The 22,861-nt window shown below is 45.0% G+C and overlaps 1 protein-coding gene across 2 annotated transcripts in view; it reads left to right on the top strand.

The window, feature by feature from the left end:
• The window catches only part of RCOR1 (REST corepressor 1), an 82,284-nt gene that overhangs the window by 26,534 nt on the left and 32,889 nt on the right, over positions 1–22,861 (top strand). For both annotated transcript variants that reach the window (XM_038137589.1, XM_038137590.1), the window contains one exon: positions 14,470–14,553. In XM_038137589.1, coding sequence (XP_037993517.1) covers positions 14,470–14,553 — 84 coding nt within the window. The remainder of the gene's footprint in view (positions 1–14,469; positions 14,554–22,861) is intronic.

Here is a 22,861-nt window from a genome sequence, read left to right on the forward strand (position 1 = left end):
ATACAAACACCGTATATATGGTGTTTGAGTCTTATGTAATGTACTTCTAATATACCAGAAAAAATATCTGGGTGCACCGATCTAGCATTCAGCTGCTGAAAAAACTTAGACCATGTTCCTGCTAATGATGGTGAAGATGGTATATGTCTCGGGCTTCAAGGAATCCCATTTCCCTGCTGATCCTGTGTCTTGCACAGCAGCACCTGTTGTATTTTCTCCTGCAGAAAGCTCCCACAGCTGTTGGAGGATAGGGGAGAGCTGTCTGTGGAGGTGTGGGAGGGTGAGCATGTCAGTGTTGCAGCTGGATGCCCTCATGCAGCAGTGGAGGTGTAGGAAGTGTTAACAAGAGTGGGTTTGGAGTCTTGCATTTGGGGCCAGTACAGCCATGCAGTGCCTTCTGTGGGCATCACTTGGGTGGGATCTTAGGAACAAGTAGAGGAAGATGTTCTTGTTGTTCTGCTCAGTAAAAGCATGCTGCAGAAATCTGGCATAGGAAAAGAGCTTTAGTTGTTTTGTTTGGTGAAGCTGGTTACTCTTGAGTATTTTTAACTGAAGCTTGGTATTTTTTACAGGCTGTGGGCTCTTCCACCTTTGCTGTTGTATATTCAGGCTAGGCATTAGTAATTATACCAAGAGTCACTGCCAGTATCATAAATATCTGACTACAAATAGCTTGTTAGAATGTCAGACCGGTCTGAGGCTCTCAGCAGGGTCCCTGGCCATGCTAACAAGTATTGGTTTAATGTGTGCAAAGCTCTTGCCGAGGGGTTGTGTGTGTGCAAGGGGGGAGGTGAGGTAGAAGGAAGAGCAGAAGTATGTAGAACCAATGTACCCTGAATTATTTTGATACTTGTTCTTGCTTTTCAACATAGATATAACTGGACTTGCACCAATTTGAGTGGTGGCACAGAGCACACAAGACTTTCAAATGCACAGGGTTGCAGCAGTACCTGCAGCTCCCGGTCACAGATCAGAGCTCAGCTGAACTAAGAATAGAGGTTGCTACAACCTGTTTCATGGTACCTGTTCTTGTAGTCTGTTCTTTAAAGTATTTTATTGAAATAGCAACCTGTGAAAATCCAGATGTCAGGGAAAATGGTCATCTTTCAGTAAAAGCAATAAGTAGTGCTGGGAAAGTTACAGAGAAAATGCAGGCCAGGACAGAAGTGAAGAGGACACAGCTCTTCTGCTGAGGAATATAGAAGTGTCTCAAAATGCTTGGCAGAGCCCCTTGCTACAGGTAAATTATATGTATTTGCTGGCCTGTCTTGTCTTGTAGTTTTGACAGTCTGCTTTCTTCTCTGGTGCCAGTGTGTCTCAGCTTTTCTGTGCTCCAGCCTGCCTATGCACCTGTATGGCTGCTGTGTTCTCAAAGATGCTCTGCAGACTTTTTTCCCCCTTTGAAGACCCAGCAACCTTAGCATGGTTTAGCTTCTCAGTCTCTAGTAACTCTAAATACTGGCCCTCCCCTGAGGCTCTCTGTCCTCTTTATGTCCCTGCGTGTTTTGTTTCCCTTGCTGCCTTGTTCTTGTTGCTGCACTTTTTTTTTTAACTTCTGCATTCATGTGTACAAGCCCCATTAAGCACTTCTGTACAAGCTGGGGGGAGCTGATGCTGGGATTTGAAGCAAACTGGTGGCAGAACAAGGAACTGCTTTGGGTCACTGATGCTCAGAAGGTGTTAATATGGAGTCTGTTCCAGTGGCCAGGGTGGTAACACTGAAGGTAGGAGGACAGGAACAATTGCTTAATGCCTCTTTAGGTGTCTGGGGGGTTAATACGGTGCAGTGTGGAGAGTCACTGGTTGCTTTTGTGGAGTTATCCAGTAGTCACTGGGTGAAGCAAATGAACTGGGAAGCCACACTGAATTTGTTGAGAGCAGTGTGGGGCAGCATAAGTGATGTGCAAGGAGGCACGTCTGTATTCCTGTTGAACAGCTGCTAGGGGATGGCCACCACTTTTTTTGCTGCTGTTGCTTTTTCCATTCTCTGATTTGTGGAACGGGAAAACAAGACCTCTGGGTTCTTAACATATGCAGGGACGATCTGGTTGCTTTCATCATGATGATGGTTTTTGGAAGAAAAGGCGAGAGAGGTGATTTTGGCCTGACCATAAATTATGCCTAAAAGATATTCCCCACCCTCCAAATTGGAGAAAACAAGAATTTTCAGCCTCAATAAAGAAGCCTTTATGTGCTGAATAGGATCTCACTCCTCGGATTGGAAAGACTAATGGCCCCGAACACAGTAAAATGAAGTTAATTTTGTAGCTCTGTGTGTGCTGTGCTGCAGTGTGCGAGCGACATGCTCTGGCCCAGGTGAGTGCTGTGCGAACCCTTCCTCTGCCTCCTTCCCCTCCCGGGCCGGTGCCAAGCCGGGCTCCTCCCTCAGCTCTCCACCGAACCGCACTCGGCTCCTTCCAGCAGCGTCCTGGCTCCTCAGTTTATCTGCACTGCCAGCCTGGCATTCCGCGGGCTTCTCCTTATCTGCCTGGCCTCGCCGTCCCCTTTGTACTTGCTTCCTCCTGGCGATGCTGAGGAAGGAGGCTGCCTCTCCCCTTCCCCCGTCTGTCTCCTGGCTGCTGAGGCTTTCCCAGCCCTCTCCCCCGTCTCCTGCTGCTTCTCGGCTCTTTGTGTGAGCTCTGCTCCCGATGCTCACCACGTGGTGGCTGCGTTTGAGAGCCCGTAGGGCCCTGCGCCTGCAAACTTCTGTGCTCTTTGTTAAGCAGGGTGGGGAAGGGGATCGTGCCGGTTCGCTTTTCCCTGCAGCGTCTGAGCAGAAAGCCACGAGCTTTTCTGCAGGCTGCCCCGAGTGCCGTGGGCCTCTTCTCCGTGTTCACCTCCGGGCTCGTGTCCCGATTGATTTCTTTGTAAATATGCTGTGGTATGCAAATGCTGGCACTGCAGAAGGAGCGTTTGTAATCCTAAAGCAGAGGCAGCTCAGGAAAATCCGGCGTCTTTGCAGAGCTCTGCCCCTGTTTTGTTCCTCTGGGCTGCAAGTGTTCTTGCCGCTGCTTAATGCCGAGAGCCTGTGTCTCCAGGGCTTGGCTCACTGTTCCTTGGCACCTTTTAGGATCAGCTAGGTTCAGCACGAAGTGGGAATCTGCAGAGCGAGTGCAAGGCAATGCTTGGTGTGCAGCAGTGATGGATTGCTTAGCCTCTCCTCTTATCATACGGCGTTCTTGCTCTGATTATTAATGTAGATGCAGGACAAACTAGTTCTGAGATTCTTTGAAGGTGGGAGAAGAAGAGAAACCAGATAAGTTGTTTTGGATAGTCTTTTACTAAAAGTTGAATGTTAAAAGCAGGATGCCATGATTGTTAGCTATGTTTTAATTATAGTCAGTAACGCGCCTCTGAGTTTGGCAGAAATGGGGGAAAAGCAAACTAACTTGTGAAATCTGTTGGAAAATTGTGATCCGGGAGCCGCCTGCATTTCAAGGGCATGTTAAATCTGACTTCGTGTTTTTGGGTATGAATATTATCCTTACAGCACCCTGTGGAGGTGGGCCCCATGCAGACAAAAGGAGAGGGACTGTCTGTACCTTGGGGAGCTTGTGGGCTAATGAATGCACCAGTCATCTCCGAGGAGAGCTGGAAGCAGACTTGAGTTTTCAAGATCTGCTTTGAAATATCACACATGTGTTATTTGTGGGTCCCTATTTGATTTCAGAGTTTCTGAGAGTGGGGTGATGAGGGAGGATGAGCCACAGTTAGGGCTCTTATATGGGGTTGGGGAAACCTCACTCAGCCTCTGCGAGCCTGGCAGTCAGCGCTTTGCGTGTGTGTGTGTGTGTGTGTGTTGATAAAAGCTCTCATCTGCTGGTAGGGTGCTGTGAGGATAAGGACCTGGAAGAGTGTCACGGACGGGGGTGAGAGGAGGATATGCAACTGTCACAGACGTTTAGAAGTCGGATTTGTGTGGGTTAAACTGGGCATGCTCGCAGCCTGTTGATTGCAGTTGCACACCACATCGTGCATGACTCAGTGCTGGGTGGGATTTGATGTATAAGCTTCTTGTGTGCTGGCATTGGCCTGAGGACAGGTATCTGTTTCTGGAGGTGGCTGTGTTGGGAGAGGACGCCGTGTCCCCTTTACAGAGGCTGCTATCTCCAGAGCTCTGCCAGCCAGCCCACCTCTGTGAAACCAGCTTTGGGTAGAAATGGGGTAGTTTAGGTGACTTCAGCACAGAGGTGAGGCCTCTCCTGGGCATGCTGGTAAGGGCTTGATTCTGCTGCTCTTGGAGGACACTGCCTCCATCCCCTTGATGGAGGTGCCATGGTGGTGCTGCCTTCCTTGGTGGATGTCCATCCTGTTCAAAGCACTCAGCTGAGTTTGGAAGATGTGATGTTGTGTGATGGATTTTCCTGCTTGTGGCCTTGAAAAGTGTTGGTGTTTGACCCAGGTTTGAAAGAATAATAATGTGACAAACCTTTACCATCTCTGAGAGCTGACTGTGCTTGATTCGTTTGACTGTGTAAAATTATTTGGTACTGTAAGAGCAGAGTAACATGGAATTTCTCTCTCAGTTGCCCTTTTGGGTGGACTCTTGTCTGGATGCAGACATGAGTATGTCCTATCTGCTTGTCCTTCACTGTACTGTCTTGCCAAGCAGTAACGTATGCTCAGCAGCCTTACTTTTTAAACCATTGAGAATAGCTGGTCGTTAGTTTTTAAAAATTTATTCTGATCTCCTGAGGTGTGGGGTGAGGATGAGAGGTGCCCACAGCCCATACTCTTTGGAGACTGGGTTCTAGTTAATCAGATCTGTTGCTGACTGTCATCCTGGCAAGGTTTTTGGAAGTGGAAAAAAACAAACCAGTCACTCTGTTCATCAAGAACTACATTTTATGTCCCTGGTGCTTCCTTACCATTTGTTACTTCCACTAATCAGTTTAAGCTATCTGAAAAGAAGGCCGTCGTGAACTTTTGATGGGTGGGAAGGGAAGAGGTATTGCTAAAAATACCGAAAAGTAGTTTGTGCTTAGTGAACACTTGAGACTTTTAGTGTCTTCTTGCATTGGGCAATAGAAACAGGCCAGCTGGTTCTTAATGTGTGGGAAAGATGAGTAAAATGCTGCCTGTTTGGGTTGCCAGGGAATGGAGAAGGGTGGCCTGAGCTGAGGAATGGGAACTACTTGAATGGGTGGTCTAGGCAGCACTGCTGTTTAACAGGAAAGGGAATAGGGGAAGATGTAAAGTCTGAAAAACTTTTCTGTTGGCTTCTTGCTCCTTGTGCCACTTTTCCTGGGGGAAGAAGCCTTGGGAGGAAGCCAAGGGTGTCCTGCACCTCGGGATTGGAGAGGAGTCACTCTGCACTTGTCCCTCTCCAAATAAAGCAACACTTGTGTATTCCCCATTTCAAATTAGGTATCTTGTTATTTCTCTGTCTCACCTTATTTTTACTACTAACAGCTGGATTGTCCTCTTGTCAGAAAACTGTGTGTGAATGGGAGGAGGGGGCATCGGGGGGAGGGAGTGTGGGCATCTGCTGAATGGAGGGACTGGGCAACGTGTTCAGTCTTGTGACAGGTGGCACTTGCTCTGTGCTAACTAATATTGAGGGGGAGGGTAGGGTGGAACAACCCTTAACTGTCTGTGCACAGTGGTGTTCTCTAAACTGCCCATAACTGTTTGTACACCAGTGGTCTTTAAATTTGGTATTGCCTTTCCAGATAAAGATCTTAGTAGACAGTGGTTTTGTCATCAACTCAATGGTAATAATGGAAAGGCAAGTGTATTGTTAAAAGCTGTTGTGAAAGCATCTGAGAACAAAATAACACCTCGTTATGGCATGTTTTATAAATCCTGTGTTGTACCCTCTCTTCGAACACTGCGTACAGTTCTGGTTGTGTCCCAATCCCATCCCTCCCCCATGTGTACATGCTGCTTAGAGCTGTAAGATAACTAAAGTACAGGAATTGTTCTTGTTTCCCATCTCCACATGAGGGAGAAGCAGAAAAGCCTGGACTGTCTCTCTTGGAAAGCAGATGACTGAGAATAGGGTAGTAGAAGATCTGTGAAACAGCAAGAGGCACAAACGAGTTGAACAGGGCGCAGTTATTCTCTGCTTCTCATAAGGCAGGAAATGGGGCCACCAAATGAAATGACTGGGTAGCAGCTTCAGAGTAGAGAAGGGAGTGTGTGCATGGGCTTTCTTTGTTCTCCTTCAGACAACAAACATATAATTAAATTGAAGCACTCTGCCACAGGATGTTGTAGATGCCAAAATTACAAATGGGTTCAAAAAGGATTAGTCTATTTGATGGATTTTTTTTTTTTTTATTCCCTCCTTCCATGAAGGGCCATTAAATCCAGTGATGCAGATACAGTAGCAGGCTCAGGAAGTCTCTCTGCTGGTCCTGGTCTTGTTATTCCTAAGTGCTGCCTGTGAATAATGGGCAGGACTGGCCCAAGCAGCTGCTCTTATTCTTAAGGGAGCACAACAGAGGACCAGCGTCAGTGGGTGGGAAGAGCTGAGGGCTAGCTTAGTAAAGAATTGGGAGGCTGTGTGAATGTGGAGCTGTGCATGTAGGAGTTGCTGATTGTCAAAGATCAGGGGAGGCAGCAGAATCAAGATCTGTGATGGAAAGAGAGGATTTGTTTGCCTTATCTTTGCTTCCTCATCAATAGGTTCCTTGGCTTCAAATAGATTTAGCAGTGTTTAGATGTTTGTCAGCAGCACAAGACCTAGCACTTGAGGAAACTGCTGTGTTATTGTTGTTCCTTTTCTGTGTATTAAATCTGTATGTGGATCTTTACTTGCGTGCATGTAAGGCATTCCTGTGTAACTTTTTGGTCACCTGAGTGAGACTGGAAGGGGAATAGTGTGGAAGGTAAAAAAGGAAGGAAGGAAAGAAGTGTTGTCTCGTTGGGTCAGTGTTGGGGAGAACAGAAGCCGTGGAGCAGGGAGAAGTGTGGATGGGAGGGCAGGTGAGCCTCATCAGCTCAGTGTGACACGTGTGCTGCAGGCTTTGGCTTTGTTCTGGTTGCTGTTTTCTGGCTGTGCATTCAGGATTGCTGTGGTATAGTTAGCAGCTGTCCTCCTTAAAAAAAAAAAAAAAAAGAAAAAGTGGATGGTGTTTTTAAAAGGTTTGCAAGAGATGTCTGATAAAATCTTGATCAAATGTGCTTTTTCTGTCCTCCTTATTTTATACTTCAAAAAAACCCTAACCCTTTCACGTTTCAGTACAAAACCCCAGCCATGTCTAGACAAAAGCCCGTTGTGATTAGCAGAGGTGTGCTGCTCAGTGCTGAGCATGTGCAGGGGTGTATTCATGCTCCTGGTGGGGTAATGTGCTTCCTGCTCGTGGATGGATTGCAGGGCTTATATGTGCACAACTCGCTGAAGAGCTCAGGTTGGAATTGTATGGGTGTAGAAAATTTTGCACACTTAAAGCACATATTGAAAGGCTGTTTGCTTGTATAGTTATTCAGACCTCATCTATGGTTGCACATTGGTGCCACCTGCTTGCAGGAGAGAATGAGTGGACTCATATTATTCAAGAAGAAAATACAAGGCAAGGCCTCAACATCTGTTCTGGCTTTATTGTTCGGTCTGGCCTGGGCTGTGGGCAAAATGTAGGCCACAGCTTTTGCATTACTGCTGGCTCTGAAACTGGAAAGGCATCTTGAATCAGATGTGTTCCTAAAAGGTTTAAAAATAATAATACAAAGAAGCAAAGTTTAAACTTAGGATGGATTGAACTTGATTACTTTAGAGAAAAGGCAACTATTGCTGTCTGTGCTTTTTCTCATTTTCTCTTACAGTTCTTCTAATGGTAATAATTTTTATCACTGCAAAGTGACCTTTGTAATCATTGCTGGGTGATTAATCTTTAACTGGGTAATTTTTAAAGCAATATTTTGCTCACAGTTGTAATATGATACTGTGGGGTTTTGTAGCACAGCACCTACAGTCATTTTGAGGCAATAATGCTCTTCACCCCATGTTTCCAGTGCTGCTGCTCTGTATAGAAACCCAAATAGTTGCTTTTGTTTCCCTAGGCAGATACAAAAATGCCCTCAGAACTTTATTTGCATATAGATTATAGTGCCAGCCGGGTGTAGTCATGTATAGGAAGAGCTAACTGCTGCTTCATTTATAGCTTTTTAATTAAAAAATGCTTCTCAGCTTGCAGGATTCCAGTTCTGTTTCATTTAATGCTGCTATAGTCTGTTCAGTGATGGTATTTCTATGAAGTACCAGCTGCTATGACTAGGCAGTCCTTGGAAAACACGAATGAAAGGGGATCACAAGCATGATCTGCTGACTCAGGGAGCAGTCACATGCAGAAGGAAGTGGAGATGAGCAGCAAAGTTCTTCAAATGTCTTTGAGTTGCTGCTTGGGACATCGGTGCCAGTAGTGGGGAAGGAAGGTGGAAAAAGCTTTTCTTCTGACTCTGAATTTTGTTTGAATTCTCTTGTGTCATATAGGTGTTGTGCTATTGTACCACAGCTGTGCATTTAAAATTGCACTGTGAGCCTGAGTAATACCAGTGAACCCATAAGAGAGAATTTTCTTGTACTGTGGGAGCCTGTGCCTCCCTTGTCTTATTTTGTTTAACAGCTATCATGGGTACTGTAAACAGGGAATTTTACACTATGCAATAAATTTAATTTCTGCATTGATAAAGAAAATGCAGGGTTGGGAATGGAAGCACTTGTTTAATCTCACTTTGCTAGAAGTAAATACATTAGACTTGATCCAAAACTGCTTTAAGAAGCATTCAGCAGCTAAGTTATTGTATGGCAGCTCCAGCTCTTCCAGACAATAAAAGCATCTATTCACCTTTGAATATTACACAATGCATGTTTTATATATAATGCTCAGGGTGGCATATTAAAAGGAAGAGGTATTTCTTACACTTTCTTTTAAAATCTGCAATGTGTGATTTTAAAAATGAGTTAGTACCAGCTGGGGGAGATCAGCAAGTGCTGTTAGTAAAGCAGTAGCTTTCGCAGGTGGCAATCTTGCCATCCTTTACCTTGGGTATTTCAGTTGTTGTGTAACCTGTACTAACTTCATGGAAGACTTTGTTTAGATCTGGATCTATATTCTTACCTGTTATTTTGCAAAAGATCAGTACCTGAAGAATTCCCTGTAGTTTTATGGCAAGTGCTTTTAAACTTTGGTTTAAACCTCATGTTTGCTTTCCAGAGAAGGTACAGAAGTAGGAATTTGTATCCAGCACCTGACTGTGGACCTACTCTTCTGAGTTACCTTATTCTAAATAACAGAAGCAGCTGACTAGAGCAGGGTCCCACTCTTCATGGTGTGTGTTGTCACATTGTCATGTGTTACTGTGCTTTGCTTTGAAATCCAGAGGGTTTCAGTAGCTCTGAAATGCCTTGTGCAAACAGCAACATCAAAACATCAGAGACTGCTGAGAGGGTTATGGAGAAGGAAAAATGCTGGAGGCATCCTGCCCAAGCCTCACTTTGACTTGGGCAAGATGCAACTAGGAGCAAAATGTGTCTTGACATCTGCAGGAGGTGAGTATCATTTCTCCAGGGGGTCAGTACAGGAGTCAAGAGGAAATGTAAAGCTCCTGAATGGCTCACAGCTGTGGCTGGATCATGCAGCATCCTTGGGGAGAGCTGTGAGATGGAGCAGGTCCCTCAAGTGCAGGATCTCGAGTGGGAGCTGGCACTGCTGCCTCGCGCAGGAGCAAAATAACAGATGACAGAGTGATTGGTGGCTCTTTGAGAGGCCTCTGCTCCTACTGAGTTTATTCTGGCATGTTTGTTCTCTAACTTGGAGAAGAAAAATGAAATGTGATGTGTCAGGCTGGAGCTGCTCAGTGCTGGGCTCCTGCTTGCAGGCAGTGTTTTGCCTTCCTGCACACTCCTTGTGTATGGTGTCCATTCCACCCGTGGTCCTTAAGATGGTTTAAACTGGTGCTGTGGGTGAGGGAGGTGTCCTGGCTGTCCCTGCTTCCTTACTCTTCTTCTTGTCTCTAAATATATGTGGTAGAAATCCAGGAGCTGGTATTGAGTTAAAGCTAATAGCTTTTTTGTTGGGTTACTTTTATTTTTTTAAAGCTCAGGTAGATCCCCTGCTTTGGTTTGTCAAGTAGATGGTGGAAGGGGAAACAATGCTGTTTTGCAGTGGTGCTCTTGAAGCTTCTGATTATTTCCTTCTGATGCCACTTGAATGCCACTTTCCTTCCATGGCTAACTTGAAACTGGGGAGGGGTCAGAAGAACAGGGAAGGTACTCTCTGACCTGTAGGGAGGACTTGATGTATGTGCACTGGTACAATGACCTTTGGTAGTTCCTGTTTGGAGACATCCCTGTTTCCCTTTCCCTAGCAGATGTCCTGGATTGACAGCTCGTGGGTAGAGGTGAGGAGAGCCTCAGCTGCAGTGGATCAGGGTTCCAAATCTTGCAGTGTGCTGCTCTTGCATGTGCCAGGCCTGGCCTGTGCGTTAGCTCAGGGAGCCCCCAGGGATGGAGAGCCTTAGTCTTTGGGTAGAAGTGATGGGAAATTAAGGGGCCATGTTGTTTCTCTCCTTTGCAAACCAAGGTATTTCTGCACACTGGTTTTGAGACGTGTCCTCACAGCTCTAGGGGGGGAAAAAACCCAACCCCCCCACAACACTTTAGAATAATATTGATATATGTGTCTTCTGCTCTGCTTCATTTCCTCCCTTCCACAGTAGAACTTTTTGGGCTTGTGCAGTAAACTACATCTGTAAAATGGGACAAACTTTTAAAATAACATTTTCTTCTCAAAGTGAATTTCAAGCTGGATTGGTTCTCTTCTGAGTTTTCATGTATAGTCTGTGGAGTAGGGTTATATTCTAGCGGTGAGAAAAGAGAGAGATATGGTAATTGCTGTGGAAAAAGCAACATGATACTGTGCCTGGTTGGGGCTGCACTTCTCTGCCTGGGTAAAGGCACTGGAAGTTTGCATTCCCTGCGAATTCTGATAGTGGAACAAAATTTAGGGCGTGCTGCTTGTAGTAGAAGGTTTTCCTCTTGGAGGAAGCAACCATGATTCCTGACAGACTTGGGACAAATGGGAAAGCTAGCAGTGAGAAAGTGATTACAGTGTCTTCGCTCCCACAACAACTGTGACACAGAGCTAATGGCTGTGGCAGAGACTGTACAAATATCTGGTGGGTAGCTAGATGAAAGTGCAGGATTACCTGAAATGTCAGATCTTCTTGTCTTCCACTGTACAGTTCTCTAAATGCAGGTTGCACTGCTTTAACTGCAATTGCTTAAACAAGCAAACCTCATTGATCCTAAATTGATCTGTTCTCCTAAAAAAAGAGTAACCCTTGTCCTTCTTATGTGGCTATTTTTACATGAAATATGCAACAGATTAAATTGAATTATCTTTACAGCTTTATCACTGAAGTGCAGAGTGTCAGAATTCGTCCTGGTAGTCGTTGTTCAGAAGCAGGGGACAGTGCTGGTGAGCATTGCAGCTGTGCTTGGAATGGTGCTATAAAGGGATGTAACAGCCCCTCTGCTCTGAGGCCCCTCTTCTGCTCTCGTGGCTGTCGCTGTGAAGCGGTTGTTTCATTTCAGTGTGCTTCCAAATTCTGAGCAAGCTCTTAGCTTTTCATTGGTACATCGTGCAGCAAGAGCAAGAGTACTTACGCTGAGTATATTTGTGGTGGGGCCAGCACTGTTCTGGAAGAATGCCTGTCATGTCTGCCTTACATATGAGGCACAGTAAATGTGGGGCTGTGGGCTTGAGAAAGGGTGCTGGGGAGGATGTGGTGCCAGAAGGTGAAGGACCTGACCCGGCAAGCATCTTGGAATGTAGGGAGGGAGAATCAGCCTTTATGGATGTTTGAGGAGCACCCCACTCCCATCTTTCTATATGTATTGGCCTTTAGGTGCTTCTGCCCTTGGCAGAAAAGCATGAGTTTCAGCATGACCCCACTGTGTGCCTTGGACTGGCCTCTACAGCTGTGAAGGAACGAGGCCCAAGGGTGGATAGGTGTGGGCTTCGGTGAAGAGGTGCAGCAGGGGACAAGTTGCAGGAACACTGGAGGTGCTGCTTCACACCCCTTCATGAGCCCAGTGTAGCTTGGCTGGTTGGTGCTACAGAGGGGCTGGAGAGAGGAAGACACTGGGCTGTGGGAATTGGGTGGAAGGGGGTCCTGAGGGTGTCATGAAGCCCAGCATCTGCAGGCACCTCTGTGTGTGATGCTCAGGGAGGGAATGGAATGCCTGGCTGGAAGGAGGTGGCTCCTAACCTGAGGCATTTCCTTGGCAGAGGGAGTTCCTGGGTACCTGCTGTGGAGCTGTGGTGCAGCATGAGGAACACATTTCACCACCCTGCTTTTGGGTGCCATGAGGTCCTGCAGCACCTCCCCACCCTGGGTATCACCTCCTAGGGCTGGTTCAGGTCATAGTCTGGAAGGGCTGTGGGGCTCCCTCTGCAGTGCCTCAAAGCCTAACTTGGGGTTTTAACCAGGGGAGGTAAAACTTCACCCAACTTACTGTGGGTGAGCTGAGCTAATGGAGCACTGCTCCTGACAGGGCAGCTGGGCTGTGGTGTGCACGTGATGTGTCCCAGAGCAGAGGAGGTTCAGACTGCTAAACTGGGAGAAAGCTTTCCTTTTCCTGATTTAGGTGGGTTCTCTGCTAAAGGCAGGCTGACATTGCCTGGTGTCACACCTCACTTGGCAGTGTTTGGGCATCAGGCTCCTGAGCTGCAGTGGGTACTGGGAATGTGTTGGGATTTGGATGGAAGTGTTTAAATTCATGGAGACTTGACTGGTGATTGCTGTCTTTGAGTATTTTTATGGGATAAGAATGTGCTTTTCAGTGTAGGTTAAAGTAAGGAGAAAGACTTTTTACTCTTCTGTTCTATGAACCCCATGTTAGACTTCAGTAGAACACGCCATCCTGGAGAAGGAGACTGAAGAGAAAAATTTGATAAAGGGGAGGCGTAGGGTTGACTCCTTTGCATTCCAGCCTAGACTTGAAATGAGGAAGAAGGTAAAATTTAACGCCAAATGTTTCAAGACTTGTAATTTTAATTTCAGACACTCTTTGTGTTCTGTGTCTGGTCTTCACCTCCCATCTCTTGCCAACAGAGGATGTTGTCTCTTCTCACTCCTTTTTTTTTGCCTAGTGTAGAAAGTAATGAACATGCAGAGCATGCAAAATATCTTGTATGCAGAGTTGCTCACCACCCTAAAACAATGTGAAGCCTTCCCAAAAATCTGAGTGAAAGATAATCATGGCATCTATCATGAAAGAAACCTGCTAGTTCAGTGTAAATATGTTGCTGACAGGTGGTTATTTTTAATACGTGCTATCTGTACTTTAATGTTAAAATATTTTTGTCATCTAAACCCTGACTGTTCTTAGCTTAGCAGATTTCAGGTTAAAAACAGCGGTGAAACCATGAGTGTTCATAGCACTGTAATGTAATTTTATGTTACTAGATCTTTTCTGACCTGTTTTAATGCATCATGAAGTGGTGGTTATATGTCTAATTGCACAGCACAGAGAAAATAGCATTGTGTTGAAATACTGCATAAAACTTGAGTGTTATGTGGCATTTTGTAGTGGAAATAGTACTGTAGGTACTCATTCATAACAAGATTTGCAAGTTTCTCTCTGCCAGGGCAGGTGGTTGGGCTGGCTGTGTGTGTGCTGACTCAAAGGAGGGAGTTCCTTCTTTCTCTTCTCATCCTCTTCCTCCTCCTCCTCTTTTGACTGCTTGTGACTGAACATCATCAGAATTGACGAGAGCTTGCTCTTGAAACATACCTTAGTTTGAAGTTGCTTTTTGGAACCACCTCCAGCTGTGGATCTTCACTTGAGACTTTCAGAGCTCTCCTGCCAGCCAGGCGTTAAGCTGGTTAAAAGCAGACTTGTTGTCTGAGTGTGGGTTCATGGCTCAGTGTGGGTCTGAATGCATTTGGATTTCTCTGGAGCAATTGAGACTGGCACCTGATGGTGATCTGAGGGACCCCGTGTCACCTGGGTGGGCATTCCTGATTGTATGGGGCATGGAGGCCAGAAGGGCTGCTGGGACAGCACAGGAGGTGCTCAGAAGCAGTGGGGGAGGTTTTATGCATGTGCCTACCCTGAAGGGTTAATCTATTTGCACTCTGCAGTCTCAAGAAGTCCAGGGCTTGGAGCCTGGTGCCTGAGCTGAGCCTAGCTCCTCCCTTTTTCATTTAATGATGGCTGGAAGAAAAATAATCAAGTGTGCTGGAAGAGAAACATTAATTAACTTTTAATTTAGATCTAACGTATGCTGCTTAGTGTACTGCATGAGAGAGTGCGGTATCTGTCATGTTATATAGAGGGTGATGCATTGAAGAAACAAGGAAAAGCCTCAGGTCTGAATGGGAAGATGGGGTTTTAACTCTGTGGATGGGGTTTTGTATCTTGATTAAAAGTTGAAGATGTGATAAGTCGCTTTTGTATCCATTTTGCATCTGAAATTACTTTCTCTGTAACTTGGTTTGTATCTGTTTTCTCCTAAGCTAAACTTGCAAGGCGAAGTCAGGAGAGAGAGAATCTCGGCATGCTGGTCTGGTCACCTAACCAGAATCTGTCTGAAGCAAAATGTAAGTCTCTTCCACTACTTTTATTCCCTTCTTTCCTTGCACGTATCACTTCAAGAATGCAAAGTTGCCACTTTTGCTAGAGAGCTTATGTCTGTGACCTTTCCATTATGAATTAAAATTAATTTGAAAAAAGAAAAGCCTATAAAGCAATCCCCAGATGATCTTTGTTCTCCACTGGGCAGCTGCTCAGTGTCAAATCCATGGGGGCAGGTAAAGCAAGAGAAATGTGACAAACATCATTCCATGGTATGAATTCTTTAAGCTACTCATCTGCAGACCTACACAATTGGTTCTTTTTTTGTGTTTTGTTTTGTTTTGTTTTTGTTTGTTTTTTTTTGTTTGTTTTTTTTTGTTGTTTTTTGTTGTTTGTTTGGTGGTTTTTTTTTGTTTTGCTGTTGGCGCTGTAGAAGACAACCAGAACAGGGGAGAGCAAAATGAAAAGTGCTTGTGGGTGGGGGGGTTCGGGAAATATTTGGTGATTAGTAGTACCTTTTCCTCCACAAAGACAAATCCACATCTGGAGCCCATGGAGGTTTTAAATTCCAGAACAATTGCAGTGCCTTGCAAGTCCACGTGAGGGCAATTAACAGCGCTCTGTGTGTGTCTGGGAAAAAGTCTCAGTGCTGCTGCCAGATGGCAGAACTAGTGTTTGAAAGGCTTGTCTAGCTACAGTTCTCCTCATGAATAAGTAGGACTCCTTGATTAAAGGGCTGCTGTTTGAATGCAGTAACTAAACCTAAGCGGTTTTGGGGGAGGGAGCTGAAAAAAGCTTATTTTGACTTTGTGCTTATGCCTTGGTTTTTTTATTTATTTTATCCTTTCTGATTTCGGGGGGCTGAGAATGAGAATCATGCATTCCTGTTCCTCTGCAGTTTTTGTGGTGGCACTATTAAGTGAATACCTGATTTTCCTGTAGACACAAGGCCTGGGATGCATGATAAGGCACATGTGAAGATGTGGTGGCATTTGCAAATTAAGGCAGCAGAGACTGTGCATCAGCTGGCTCTGTCATGAAGGATCTGTGCTCTGCCCTGGGGCATTTGTTCCACTGAGCAAGTTACCCCTTAAGTTACAGAACGATGATGGTACTGATCTGCTGATAAAAGGGGCTTTGCAAGGATCATGTTTGCCTTCTCTCCTTGTCTGCTCCCTGCTGGCTATTGGATGCTGAAATAAATAAGACTGATGAGGAGAGGGATATATTTGACAGTTATTTACGACTAGAAACCTCTTAAAAGGTATAGCAGCAAGAAATAGTTGCCACCACCAAAAGGAGTGAATGTTCATGGGTTGTCTGTGACACAGGATTTCTGTAGCTGCCTCTCAAGTCTGAATGTCTTCTGAATCTCAGCTCAGCTTTGGAACCTTTAACTCCTGCCTGATAGGAAACTGGTTTCTTGAAGAGGGAAGACAGAATGGAAGAGAAAAAGGAGGAATTGAGTAAAATAATCCTTAACTGAATATTCTGTGGTAATTGGCACAGAAATATACTCACAGAGCCTAGAGAGGATATAATATCTGCTAAGAAGATGTCATGAACATAAGAGGTAATTAAAAAAGTAGTTTGACACTGATAAATAAAAACTAGGTGACAGATGTCTGTTAGTACAGTAAAAGAGTTGGGGAAAACAATGTGAATATAAGACAAGGGCTAGAATGAATTTCTCAAAATACCGAATATTTTAGTAAGAGTATAAGACTCACTAGTGAGTTCACCTTCCAAAAGAAGTACAGCAGAAAAATAGTAAAATTAATTTGGAGTTTGGGGAAGTGAAGTATGAGGTTAGTGCACCATACATGGCACAAAAAATACCTCCCAGGTGCCTGTTTAATACAGAGGGATGGAGTTAAGAAATTAGGTATCTAGTAGTAGTAAAAATCCAAAGGAGCATTGTGAGAGGTGGCTGAGGGGACTTCGGGGTGGCAGATGGGAAGAGGGCAGCTGTGCAGGGAATGAGAGAACAGGGTGGGGGCTGGTTGGTCATAGCTTTGTTTTGTGTTGATCTGAGCTGATCCTTTTGAAAGGAATCAGGTATTCCTGTCTCTGTCTGGCATTTCTTAACAATGAACTGTGAAAAACAAATACTGCTGAAGGTAGGAGCTTTTGTTTTTTTAAAAAACTAAAAATTGATTGATTGGTAGAAATAAGTTTATTGCTCTAATGTATTCAAGAGAGCTGTTAGGCACTGATTGCATGAGAGCCTGATTCCCTTCCTTGCAAAGGATGGGAACTTCCTCCAAAACACCAGTACTCTGCAATGGCTGTAGAGCACTTACTGAATGTATCACAAGCAGAGTTCTTAATCTGCTTCATGGTTTATGATCAAAGAACATCAGGAGACAGGAGGTCTCTCCAGTGTCTCTCAAGTTCACTGACAAGTCTTGGCGTCATTGATAGTGAATCCGAATTAAATGACATCCAGGGGGATGTGTGAGAGGACTGATGATGATCAGCATTTCCATCAGTGATGTGGGAATTGATAGGGAATCGTGGATGAGCCTGCAGACTGACAGGATGGTAAATAAAATTAATGCTACCGACAGTCTTGTAGAGTGCTTTGGGTCTTTTCCTTGCTTGGACTGCTGCCAATGCAATGGGCTCTTAATGACCCAACTGCCGGGTTGTGAATCTCAGTACTGAGATCTCTGGCTTTCTACATCAAGCCTGGGGTTTGGAAGGAAATGCCTTAGAGAGCAATCTTGGGGAAACAGTAGGCAGGTAATTCAGCAAAGCTTCCCAGTGTCCTGCTTGACCCAGAAGATGATGTGGGTGTAATGAGTGAGGTAGTCACTGGAACAGTTTGCTGCCTTTCCACCCAGCCGCATTCAGCAGAATGAACCTTGCCTTTAGTGTTTAAAAACTGAGAAAAGGGTGGAGACAGGAGCTGTTGGAACAATTTGGAAACAGAAGCTGAAGCAAACTCCATCTGTTTAGCTTACTGAAAAGAGACTGAAAGGGGCCTATTGTCAATTATTCTCTCAAAGAGAAATTTTGACATAATAAGAGACGCACATAATACAAATAGATGGCTGCAAAATAAGCCCACACAGACTGAAATGTCCGAGTGTGTGAAGGTTTTTTTTGAGATTGACTACTGGAAGTTATCCAGGGAAGTGATGAATTCTTGTATTTTTTGATGCCTTTTTAAACAGTGGATTTTTGTGATGTATTATCCTTGGTGGGGGAGATCATTCCTTGGCAATATGAAATTGCAAGTGGAAGGAGTCCTCCTGTGGTCTCCAGGAGGTTGGTGTAGCTCCTTGGGCTGTCCATTGGTGAGTCCCAGCTAGCACATCCATTTCATTGCTGCTCCTCAGGCTGAAGTGTGGGTGAACAAATCCTTCCAGTTCAGCACACATTGGTACCTGTGATTACTTTTGTTTGTACTCCAAAGCCTTGAATCCATCCCGTGCCTGAGAATCACAGAGCTCTTCTCTGTTCCTGTGGCTGGGGCTCAGCAAGAGGATGGAAGCAGCACATGTTAGCTCTTCCTCATTGTAGGTCTCGTGAGCAGGAGAGTTCTGTGCAATCAGTGGAACTTGTGCAACCCACCCTTGTTAAAGGGGAATCTGTGCTAAAAAACACTGAGCCGGTCTGTGACAATGCTCAGAGCAGTGCACCTGAAGGGTTTGGCAGAGGGCTAGCTAAACTGTTGGAGGTTGTGGGAAGGTCTCCTGTAAGCTGCTGAAATGAATCCCAGATAGACCAGTGTGTCAGCTGAGACCTGGTGGATATCTGCATACCTGGATAGCTGCATGCTCCAGGCTCACACAGTTAGTTAAAAGCTTGTTTGGGATCCATGCACCCTGTGTGCTGAAGAAATGTTTTTATCACACTGGAGAAACCTTTTACCTGGCTGTCATGAAGTGATGGATGTATTAGAGAACATGAAAGTGAAAGTATGTGTTGGCATATTGCTGTTTTTTTTTTTTTATACTCTGCCTTGCTAACCATTAATCCTGGGTACAAACCACTTACTGCCTTGCCCATATTAGTACCAAAGTTGAATGCTGCCAGCATGGTCCATATCTACTGCCAGACTTCTGCCTTTGAGGGGTCACTTACATAGCAGTGCCACCATAGATGTCACAAAGTTAGCCCAAAACTAGAAGTTTGTCCTATCTCTTTTGAAGATGAAAGAAAGAAATGTCACTATGCAGTAGGTGAACATTTGGACTTAAAATAACTGCTCCCCTTCTAGTTCTGCTCCAAATACCCTGTGCTGTGGCTGGGTCACACCTCTCACAAAGAGCTTGCTCTCAAAGTGAGACTCCCGAGAAGCTCTCTGGACTTGGTGCCATGGAGGGCAGCTGTTCTGGCTGTGCTGGGACTCTGTCATAGAGGGTGGGGAAGGACACAGGAGGAAGAATGATGCCTTGAGCAAGGTGACATTGAGGAGCAGGAACAGCTAGGTGGAAGACAGGCATCTGCTCTCTTGGAGTGGCACGTGGTGAAGGAGGAGGGGAAATAGTGAAAAATGCATTGTAACGATGCTGTGGAAACCCTGCACGGAATCGAGCTGGGCCAGCATGAAGCTATTAATAAAACAGCAGTGTCTCTCTCTCTGTGCCAAGCACACCAGTGAGTGGAACCAAAAAAATGACTTTGGGCTGGTGTAGAAATGAGCAAGTGTTGGCATGCAGCAGCTGCCCAGGAGTGAGGCGTGGACACTGGGCGAGAGGGTAGGATGTGGTTGTTGCTTTTATGCATCTGCAGTTCAGAGGTGCGCTACAAGAAGAAAAGATGTATTGTTTTGCTAGTGATAAGCTCTGCTTTGAAACTAATTTTTCATCTCTCTGCTAGATGGGAGTTTTGTTTTCTCTCTGATATCTTGGTGGGTATCTCCAGTGGATTTACAGTTTATGGGGTGTCACTGAGCAGGCAAACACTGTTCTGATACCTGTGGGACACTGGATCATGGATGGCAATTGGATCTTCTGGTCTTGCAGTGCTGCTTCTGTTTGACTTGATGGCTAATTGGCATTGCCAACTTCAACATTCACCAGTCCCTTTCTGTGTTATCCTGTGGCATCTCCTCTTTTGAGACTGCGACTGGCTCCCTGCTTTACATTATGCCTGCCTTGGTGCACATGGGGGGATTTCAGACATCTTCCTTCCCTCTGTGGAGGGGAAATAGAAAGACCCAGGGGACATGGGGACAGAGAAGTGCCAGAATTAGGTGAAACAGCTGAGTGCCCCAACATCCTCCTAATGTGCCTGGCCACACCCTGTGGCTGAGGGAAAGGGAGCAGTCCCTAAATGTGCTGCAAAACCTGATGCTGGGAAGGCAGTAATGTGCCAGCTGAGGCTCTGATGGAGGAAGAAGTGCTGGTTGCTATGGTTACTAAAGATATTAACCCTGTGGTGTTTGGATGGGCAAGGTTTAGTTAACTGTGCCACAGGCTGGGTAACTGTTTGGGAGCGTGTGATGCTCTGCCCCAAGAAGTTATGAGTTGGCATTCAGGATTTGAAAAGCCCATGTCCCAACCACATTTTTGAGTATGCCCTGGTCCTTAGTGTGTCAGCTGCCTTCTTAGGGTGCCAAGTGAGGTTTGGTACCTCTTCTCTGTTGTGACAGTGAATGCCAGAATTTCTGAGGGCAGGTTGCAGGTTTAAGTGGCCAGAGTCTGTCTCTAGCTTTAGTTCAAGGATTAATTTTTGCATAAAATGGGCTCTGAATTACTCTAGTTTTTCTTCCAAAGAGAATGTTGAGCAATCTAGGGAATCTATTTTGTCTGTTCTCTAATTTGAAATGACTATCAGAATAAAGAACGTGAAAATGTTTCCTAAGGTTTACTGCATGTGTCTGGTCATGATTTGTGTAGCTGGTCTCTGTTTTCAGTGTACATCTGACCCATAGCTGTTTTAAGAAGAGCTTATGTTTGGACATAGCCTTTTCTCTTTGGCTTACTTATTTTGTCCTGTGAATTCTGTGAACATGTGACTCTGTCACTATCGTCATTAGCTCTCATTTTCCATGGGGTGTAGAGTGCAATAAATAGATATGAGCAGAAAACCACAAATGGGAGAGTGTAGACTGGGGAAAGTGCTGATCTTAAAATCTCCCTTTTAGAAAATAAAGCCCCTATTTACAGGATGCATTTAAAATGGAAGGGAATATTGCTTCAGGGATATTTGAGAGCCACATCCTCCTCGGCACACAGGCACCCTTCCTCAGGCAGCAGCAGTGAGGCAGAGGATATAGTCTTGTATGTATCAGAAAAGCTGTTAAGTCCCTCCTCTCCATCATGCCCTAATCAGGGTCCTTGAAACAGTTGAAATTGTTGTTTTATTTTGAATCCACTCTCCCCTCCATCCTCTATTGTGACCTGGTTTGTGACACTCCACAAAAGGTTGTGTTGATGCTCAGTAAAAGTGCAGCTACCTTGGCCAGGGATGGGAGAGTAGGAGCTGCTTGGGCTTTGCTACCAGAGGGAAAAAAGTATTGTTGAGCTCTCAGCTGAGATTATACTTGGGGTTTTTTTGTAGTTGGCTGAGGGCTCTGGGAGGTTGTGGAGGAAGATGTATATGTATTGTGCTTCTGTTTTGGGATTTTTCTGCTTGTTTGTGTCCAAGCTTTTACTTGCTGAGGTGTTGATTTCCTTTTTTTTTTGGTAGTAGTAAAAGCATGAGTACTGAAAAAAGAGCTGCTAGGTCTCTAAGGGGTGGACTTCAGGAGTTGTGATTGTCTCCTGAAGGTACATATTGACCTTTTGTTGCTCAAGTAAAGGTGGCAAAAAAATCTGAACTTAGGTTTGTGCTGTTTGTGTGTGCTCCTTACCTAGAAATAGCAGTTTGTTATCTGTCCTAGTGACAGCAAAAAGGATTAATGTAGAAGCCAAATTGGGTTTATGTTTATCCCTAATCCAAATTTCATATTATGCAGCGAACCTGGCAGCTGTGAAGCTTGGATGTAAATACAGTAGCTGAAGAATGCATTTCCATGAATTCAGAAATGAAAGAATTAGTGTTTAATTTAAGGTCCTGCTTGAATTTAGCTGTAGAAGTAAAATAAATGAATAATATAAAATAGAAATAGAATAGAAATAATATAAATGTCATGGCCACTTTTCCCAGCAGCTGCAGTCACTGCACTTCAGAAAATGCTCCAAAGACAAAGATGAAGGAATGCAATTTTTAGTTTTAACAAAGGCAACTTTTGATGCTTATAGTAGCAATGTTATGAATAGCAAAAAGAAGATAACCAAGATTCAAAGGCTGTGGGTGTACCCCTGAAACGGCTGAGTTGCCTCAAACTTAGCTGCAGTTTCCCCTTTGTTTGTCATCTGCTGTGCTAGTTGCTGTTGCAGCTCTGTGTGGAAATCTCAGAGCAGTTCTTTCATCATCATTGCTGCAGGTTGATATATCTGCATCCTGAATGCATATTTAAATTAAGATGAATTTTTAACCCCTTTCACAGTAGTGGAGTCAGGAAAGCAATTTAGTTTGAGAGAACTAGGGTGCATATTTGGATGGATTGTAACAAAGGTACCCTAGATTGTGTTGTTGTGGTTTGTTTTGTTGTTTGGTTTAGTGTTGTTCCCCCCCCCCCCCCCCCCCCCAAAGCCCACAAAAAACCCCAAAAAAAAAGCCTGAAGAAGAGAATGTGTTGGGAGATTATCCAGGAAAAGGATGTCTTATCTAAGGTAGCTGTGTTTTCCTGGAGGAATTATTGCTGCTGTGCTGGGAGGGGGGAGGCAGTCACCAGTTTCTTCATGTGCCTTGTTCTCTCCTGCCACCTGTTAGTTCCTGCTTTTCCCTGCAGTGTGATCCAGGCCTTCTCTGAGCGTGTCAGGCTGACCCACTTTGAGGATGCCGGCTGCCGCTGCTGTGGATCCAAGCCGTGCTGGCGCTCGGAGGAAGCTTTTTCCTAAGAGAAGTTTAGAGACAGGATGACGTGGATGTAATGGAGTGATGATGGCTGTGTTAAGAGTTACCTGGCAGTGAGCCTTGGTCTGAAATTCATTTGGGAGCAGCCTTAGCCAGCCTGATCGGCGCTGTGTGAGTTGTAGGACCAGTATGACGAGAACGAGGAGCTGCAACTGCTTCACGCTGCTTGGCCCAGCCCTGGGACTGAGTGTGCTCCAGTCCTGCTGGGAATGGCAGGCTTGGGGTATTTCAGAGGGCTGCGTTGTTTTTTCTGGTCTCTTTTGTAGCTGTGAGCAGAAAATAGGAAGGGTCAGAGAACTGAGAGTGACTTTCTATGTTCTTTTTTAAAAAAATTTTTCCTTAGATCAAAGTTAGTCGGCAAGTACGTGTTTATAGGTATGTGATGGAAGCTGTGCGCAGGAGGAGCTCTTGTGGGAG

This window comes from Motacilla alba, chromosome 5 (genome assembly GCF_015832195.1).
Source record: "Motacilla alba alba isolate MOTALB_02 chromosome 5, Motacilla_alba_V1.0_pri, whole genome shotgun sequence".
Taxonomy (NCBI): domain Eukaryota; kingdom Metazoa; phylum Chordata; class Aves; order Passeriformes; family Motacillidae; genus Motacilla; species Motacilla alba.